Source organism: Saccostrea echinata, unplaced genomic scaffold (genome assembly GCF_033153115.1).
Source record: "Saccostrea echinata isolate AGI-Se365-2 ecotype Australia unplaced genomic scaffold, CSIRO_AGI_Sech_v1 ptg000059l, whole genome shotgun sequence".
Classification (NCBI taxonomy): Eukaryota; Metazoa; Mollusca; class Bivalvia; order Ostreida; family Ostreidae; genus Saccostrea; species Saccostrea echinata.
In genome coordinates, this window is record NW_026889808.1 from 1,100,707 (window position 1) to 1,108,791 (window position 8,085).

Genomic DNA, 8,085 nt, shown 5'->3' on the forward strand with positions numbered 1-8,085 from the left:
TTCAGGTAATTGTGAAATACTTTCCTGCTAAATGAGCTCATATCTCACGATAAACAATGGCTATAGTGTTTAATCATGACGAAATGTTGTATTGCGCGTCAAATTCACGAACGTGTTATTTTGATGACCTTTTCTTTTTTCCTAAGAAATTTGAACAAATTTCACTTAGGGCCTTTTTGGCCCTATGAATTTCTGAACAATCAAAACTGCTAAGTTTTAGTGGAAAAAATGTTGATTTTTACTTGGGCCGTTGATGGCTGCATATCAATTAAAAATGAAGTAATTTTCTCTATAGTCCATGTTTTATGACGTCTTGGATTGCGTCATGTTCCTTAATTCCTGAAAATTTCTTTAAAAATGGCCAAATATTTAAGCTGTTTTTCAATATTTTGCATAGCCTTCAACCTCTGATCTAAAAATTTTAATTATATAATGAAAGAAGTTTCAGAAGATTCTTATCCATGAAAACATTTTTGGATCGCGGAGTGGGCTCATATTTTAATTATTAGCTGAAGATGCTCATATTCATCCATTTTCTTCGAAATTCAAGAATATTACAATTTCGTAAAACCTATTTTGCAATAACTGAACTCTCAAAGGAAATTTCATTTATAGGAAGTTAAATGAAAGCACCAAGTCTCTTCTTTATAGTAATGTTTAAAATGGAAAACATTGGGACTTTGTCAGTTAATTGGTATAGGGACAAGGTCATTTTATAGAATTAGTGGACCTAGCTCTTTCCATATGATGGTTACATGTTGAAGTTTACTTTACGGATTACTAGAATAACATAGTAGCAAATTGTCTTTCCTTCCATCCGATGAAATTGAAGATTTTGATTATTAAGCTTAATATATTGATGACTAGAACATCGTGCAAAATAAGTGAAGGTCGTAAATAAAATATACATTCAGTTAGGTGATTTTTATTTGCATTAAAAGTACAAAATACTGTTGCAACAATGAGACGACCTTAATCAAAATAAGTTAATATGACTGACTACAAAAATAATGCTCATACGTTTAAAGAAACTTTGTTAAACCGATGACGGATATTCTCTGAAACATCTATTCAACGTTATGGTAACATATCAGTTTTGGAATGTAAAGCAGAGAATTTTTTTTTTTTCATTTCAATTCAAGGCATATCGAATCTAAGTCGATAAGGATGATACTTTTTGTTAAAATGCATAATGTATGTAAAATTTGTATCTAATTTTGAATTAGATAGAACTAATTTTTAAACAACTTTTGATAATTGTGTTTTATTTTAGATTGAGAAATATAGACAGATCATAACTGTTGCTTGGGGAAAGTGCAGATTTGAAGAACAGCACCAAAGTGTATAATTATTAATGTACTAGAGGAATTGGAACTGGAATATAGACACAATCTTGAACATCATTCAATTTTGTTTTACAATTCTGAATCCGTGTGCCTGTAGTTATTTATTTTATATGCATTCATTTGTTTTTTTAAAAAAAATAAGACAATATACATATATATTTACATTTCTAAATTTCTTTGTCCGAGATAAAACTTCAAATAATAAAAATACTTGATTTCTACATAAGGCGACTTCTTCATCGATAGGTGTTTTTAACAAAAATCACGAGAGAGAGAGAGAGAGAGAGAGAGAGAGATATGTAGGGCTTGGAACATGTGAATTTATGGAATTAAGAGCATTAAAATATAAGAAATAACTGTCAGATTTTTTGAAGTTTATGATGATTATCAAGTATTTGCCTTGCGTGATAATTTTATTTATAAACGCTTCGGCGTTTATGTAAATTATCAAGAAAGCCAAATCACATCATAAAACTTAAAAGGTATTCCTTAAATAAATATTTAAAAAGTAAAGAAATTATTAAAATGTTGTATTTTTTGGAAGAGTCTGTGGATACTTAAGTTGTATAACTAACCTACAAACTAACCTACCTATCTCATAATATATTATTTTACAAACAAGCGCACTTGAATGTTACGATTTTAAAATTTTATTTTAAGTGACCTCACACGCAGATAAAGGTTAGAAAATGTTTTGAACGTGTATTTTTTTTTTTCAAAACTATCATTTATTTTCAATTTGAAACAAAATGTTTTAATAGGCAAAATTGGCATGTCAAAATTATTGATTTCGTATTTTAGCACCAGATACACAGTTTATTTGATAATCAAGGAAAGTCTCCATTTTGTTCTAAAATCTGATGAATTTTCAAAGTTATGCTTATTCATTTGATATTCCATTCAATTAATATCATATCTAAATAATACTAGCAATGTATCTTGTTCATCGACAGTATTTTTTGCAGACAGGACTAATTTTGACATGTAGTTACTCTTGCTTTACTTTTACTGCAGAATTTGTGACATCAAGGAACATGCGGCATTAATGTTGACGTTGATATTTTGTTCTGCAGTTAAATATGAAATAGAAAATGTTTATCTGGGGGATTTGATAATCTGAAACCAGTATAGTTACACTCATATTACTTTTAGCTCTGTTCTTAATATATTTTTTTAGTTCTCGTTTCCCTTTCTTCCACTTTCTCTGATTATTACAAACAAAGATATATTGCCGGGTCCAATAAATGCTCTACCAAGCCCCTATTTGTACACCTTACAAAAATATTAATTGCTGTGAAAATTTCCACAATCCTATTTAATGAAAGAAGCAGTTGTCTATAAAATCAAAAATTTTTATTCATCGTGAGGATTGGTTCTATAAAGTGTTGAAAATTCATAAGTTTTGATGTAGAATTTTGAAAAAAGTTGTGATTTCAAGTTTTTTAAAAGTACGTTATAGTTTTTGAGGATCCACATCTGATTTACACTACTTTTAGAATATGCTGTAGCACAGTACGTCTGAAGTTTCTCCTAAACGGCATTTAATATTTTGACAAGGAGTAAAGATAGAGGCTTTTTAGAGCATTTGCTGGATCCCGTCTATACATCTTTGTTTGTACGGATTTTTATGAAGTTTAGGAATCCATTATAGGTAGAGTATATAGGTATAATAAAAAAAAGTAGGATAGGGTTTGTTGACTGGAGTGGTAAAAGTATATAAACAAAAACTGAAATGTGATTTTGAAGAATTCATTCTTGGGAAGTGAACTGCGAGTATATGTAGCATTTACAGACGTAGAATTAAAACCAAGTTGATCCAAAATTCTATTACAATGATGAGCTCTACAAACAAATACGAAATTGTTACTTGCCTTGTCTGCTGGAACCATGACATACTGTTCATGTAGTCATTCTAATTCTTTTATCACCTCCGATTTTGTGAAAACGGAAGCTAAGGAAAGATGGTTCGCATTTTGTCTTTCAATTTTCTTACACTGTTCTTCAATATTTTTAAAAACATTTAATCCATCCTGACAAAGTGTTCAGGTCTATTTTTTTCTATTTAGCCCATCGTTTGGCATAATCTTCGAAAGAATTCTCGATAGAAACGACGTTAAGTCTCAGATAAAAGATCTGGATTCCCTGTATGAAGGTTCGGACCTTAATATTTTACGATGATTGTTTTTAGGCCTTTATTTTCAACTACTTAAGAAAAGGTTATTATATACATTCAATTAACAGCGAAGATGTTTAATTTTCTTTCAAGTAGTTTGATCGTCTCTCTCAAGAATATTTCACTCATATCGAGACGCCACCACTTGCCGGTGGAAGGCTGCAAATTTATTCCAATACTCGGCACTCAGGGCCATTGAGCAATGAAGGATTTTTTTTGTGTCAACACCTACTGCAACAGGGGACCTCGGTTTATACTGTCTCATCCGAATGACCAGTCTCCATGTCCAGCAGTGGATTCGAACCTGCGACGTAAGGACCAGCTCCTTACTCCGTGACTCTAGAGCAGACGTCTAACCACTGCGCCACGCGGGCGACACAACCACCATTCGCCATTTACCAAAATATTAGACTCTGATTTTTTTTTTTTTCAGATTTTAAACTATTACAATTTTTTATTTTATTACACGAAGTGAATGAAATTCTACTGAATATAGCTGACGATTTGAAGATCGCTGGTCTAAAAAAAAATTGGTCGTTTTAAGACTAGTGAGCTACAGGTCTCAGGCCATGATCGTCAATGCAATATAACTGTGGTATCACATTACTGGATGTGCTTATATACACATACTGCCTTCACTAAGCTTATGTAAATTAAGTGTTTAAAATGCTATACTTGGAATAATCAGGCGCCGAAATGCGAATGTTCATTAATCATGTCTTAAGTCCTAATTTTTGTTTTGAAGGTTAATCTACCAACTATGTATGAAATATATGCAATTTTTTGCACGGTCATAGATCTTTTTCACTCTATTAATTGAAACACTAAAGTTTTGGGTTTTTTTTATTGTTATCGTGTATATGTAGCGCCGTTAAATCTCCATTGTTCATATATCCATAATTTCACCGTTTTCTTCTCAATATTACTATATACAGGGAAATTTTTGCCCCTGTTTTATTTCTGCCCCTTTCGCCCTATTGATAACTGAGCGAATTTACGACGAGGCCAATTCAAAGAACATAGTATAATTTAGAAATAGAACTGTGATTGGGAGAATTGAAAACGGGGATTAATTGTTTGCAAGTATGAGAGGGCGAAAATATCACGGGGCGAAAACTACCCTGTATACAGTACATGTGATTTTCCCCCTAAAATATAGAAATTCAAAGTTTTTTCGCACCTCAGGAATAAGTGGTATGTATGGAATAGCTTGATGGTTGTCAAGTAAGATTTTTAAAATAGTTCGTTGTAATTAGTGAAATTTAATTTCGATAAATAAGAACAAAAATCTGTAAACTTTTTATTATTCAATATTCAAAAAGGGAATAAACAAACTTTAAACATTATAATAAACAAAACATTTTAAAAAAAAACTTTCATCTTTCACCTTTGAAGCGCCAAGACAAATAGTCCTGACAGAAAGGGAAATGTGTATTCAAGCGAAAAAGTACACATGACACAATGTTGCTATATTCGAAATGAATAATCAATATTTTAGGGAATCATTTTACAGATCAAAATATAATCCATGTAATTAAAATCCCTTTAAAATAAAACGAACAAAAGAAATTGCAATTTATGACTTTTTAATTTTTTTTTAGCAATTGTTAAAAAGTGTTTCTGTATTTTCAAGGTTAACAGATATGTGTTCTTTATTGCGTGCAAACATTTAAAGTCTTGTTACTTTGTGTTTGTGACTACTCTTATGTCTGTAAAGAGCTGATAAAGAAATTATTCAAAGCCAAGAACTGCTCAAGGATAATACAGACTGAGAGGTGTATGTCAATTCACTGTTTAAGATTATTGCTAAAGACGGCAAAGTTTTTTTTAAAAAGCAATCTTGTTAATTTTCTATCTATAGAAAAGTTTGTCGTTGATATGGGAAGTTTTTTTTTTAAAATTTGGGTATATCTGGAACAAGATCAGGACCAAAGATATTTCTGATTGTCTTTACATCTCTTTTTGCGTCCTAATAAAACTCTTATTTACTGCAGTTTCTTTTTGGCCTATTCTGACGTGATTTTTCTTTCATTCCACTAGGGCGCGTAAATTCAATGTCGGTAACTTAATTCCTACGGAAAATGTTATTTTTAGAAGGAATCAAGAGTTATTTTCATTGCTAATTTTTTTCATACCTACACGAATCTAGAATGATTTCTTTATTTTATATCACATGTTTTATGCAGAATGGCATTTGAATTTCTCGATCCTCTAGTATATAAACATTTGTCTTATATTTTTAACAGAGACCTACCGAATCAATTTTTGTTCATTGTACTAACAATAATCACTACGATTCCTAACATTCTAAAAGGTACTTTTGACAAGAAGATTTTACCAATGAACATGAACATCTCCACTTTTGATTGTCTGTAACTCGACAATTCCCATGCAATTTTGTCTTTCACAGTTAGCTCATAAAATACAAAAAAATATAAATAATTGAATTACATGTTATTTGTTTTGTATTCAATTGTTCTTAAATAAAAATGCGTTCATTTACCAAAATATTTACTAATCAATCCCTTATTCATAAAAAGTGAAAGATATTTAGGAAATTCAACTTGGATAACAATAAATAATATCTTTCCTGGTGTCCTTTTTTAAAATCATTGCTCAAATGTTTTCATTTTATGACCTTTCTGTTGTTGTTTATCCAAACAATAAACCCGATAAGAAACCCCTTGGCTTTCTATCGGTTACTTTATCCATCAGCTTCCGGTTGGATTCGATCCAGCGCGAAATTAAACCCCCGGGTCTCTTACTTTCTTTTTTGTCTTTTTTCTTTTCAGGCTTCTTTTCTTGTACATTTCTTCTTCTGCCTGGTGCTCTCCCGCGTATAGTACCTCGTCCACGTGAGGAAGATCTTCCTCGAGTATTTCCGCCAGTTAGTCTGCGTGTATTTCCCTCAGTTCGTCTGCGAGTATTTCCTCCAGTTGTTCTGCGAATATTCAATCGATTTCGATTATTTACTCGATTAGGTCTCCTAATAGTTGGCCTTCTCCTATTTGAGTTCTGTCTTCTCTCGTTAGCCAGACGTTTTTCCAGCTCCTTTATTCGTCTTTCCTGTTCTAGTCTTTCCTTTCTCAGTCTTTCCAGTTCCAACCTTCTTTTCTCTTCCTCAAAGGTTGCCGAGACCCATGGATCGACAGGACCGGGAAGCAATTCCCCGGGCCTCAAATGCCCCCTGTCTATCGTCACTAAACCATTTTCTCCATAGTACTTTGTGTCAGTGATTCCACGAGCTTGTTGGTCTCGAAGACGTCGCTGGACTTCGTCCATGGTTAACTGTACTTCACGTGGTATTCCATCAGGGCCGACTTCCGTGAACCATTGCACTTCTTGACCGCCATATCCACTTTGGCGATGCACCTCCCGACCACCATGTCCATGCGTATCATGAGCGCCATGTCCGTGCACATCTTGACCACCGTGTCCGTGCACATCTTGACCACCGTGGTTATGGTCATGTCCACCATGAACAACGAGAGCAGAACAGAGAGTTCCTATTAAAAAAAAATTAAAATGTGTTTTAAAAGAAAATGATCGGGAAGCGTTTATATGAAGCCAGATTTGCATTAGTTTTTGTTCTACTTAAGAAGGAGGACAAAAATTTACAGATATTTACATCAATTCTGCAAGTATACAACCTCCTGAACGGATCAGCTTTCTTCCTGAGATTCATCTACGAATCAAGTTTCTCTGACATTGTGTAAAATATTTTTGGTTATTTGAAAATATTATTCGATGTATCAATCCTTCGTAGTTTACACGAATTTCTACCAACTTATCAGCCAACAACTCTTTTCCCCCTTCTCAAACGATAATGTCTTAAATACCTAGTTCATGCATGAAAAGTATGCAAAATCAAGGTTTTCTTTTAAAAGAAAGCAATTTATCCCCTCTATTTGATAAATGAATATATTTTAGATTCAAAGAAATATGAATGTACCCCATCCTCGTAAACAATCGTTTAGTGTTCAAAAATTGAATTCTTTGCTTTCATTTCGGACAGCTGTTTTCTAAAATCCTGGTTTTATGAAAAACTTCTCATTTCATTTTGCTATATTTAAGGTTATTGTTAAGCCTAAAAACTAATCGGAATCCCTTAATGACGAAAACGAAAGACAAAAAAGAGTGAAATATTCAAGAAATTCATCACACTTACCTGAAAGGAAATAAACAAGTAATGAGAAAAACATCGATGTGAACATTGTCCTGAATTATTATAAATATTGAGATTTTCTGTCGTCTTGGCTTTATGACTTTTAATCCCCACAGGTGTGTACCGCCCTCTAAGACAGTCATCTATCTTCACGCAATCCATCAGCAGTAAGTACTGTTACCAATAAACAACACACATTCTTAATGCTGAAGTAACATAGGTTCTCAACTGCCTGTGACGTAAGCTGAGAGAAGTTTCAAGGTTCATTGCATTTGACAGTCTATTTTCAATTATCATTGGTAGAGAAAATCAGTTATGAAACTATTACAAACATATTTGACAGTAATTGATTAGAACTTAACATATGTTTGTCAATTTTATTTTACTATTATTACTATTAT

The 8,085-nt window shown here is 32.5% G+C and overlaps 1 protein-coding gene across 1 annotated transcript; it reads right to left on the reverse strand.

Moving 5' to 3' along the window:
• Positions 1 to 4,806: 4,806 nt before the first annotated feature.
• LOC133174744 (uncharacterized) lies at positions 4,807 to 7,815 on the reverse strand. Its single transcript, XM_061309832.1, has 2 exons — positions 7,688 to 7,815; positions 4,807 to 7,025 (listed from the first exon to the last, which is right to left on the reverse strand). The coding sequence occupies exons 1-2, from the start codon at positions 7,731 to 7,733 to the stop codon at positions 6,172 to 6,174; spliced, it is 900 nt and encodes a 299-aa protein (XP_061165816.1). The 5' UTR covers positions 7,734 to 7,815; the 3' UTR covers positions 4,807 to 6,171.
• Between the last annotated feature and the right edge of the window lie 270 nt (positions 7,816 to 8,085).

Excerpts from the sequence above, each read along its gene's own strand:
- LOC133174744 (XM_061309832.1), bottom strand. The coding sequence starts at position 7,733 with ATGTTCACATCGATGTTTTTCTCATTACTTGTTTATTTCCTTTCAG. Across the intron at positions 7,026-7,687 it reads ACTTGTTTATTTCCTTTCAG|GAACTCTCTGTTCTGCTCTC; the intron begins GTAAGTGTGATG and ends TTTTTTTAATAG.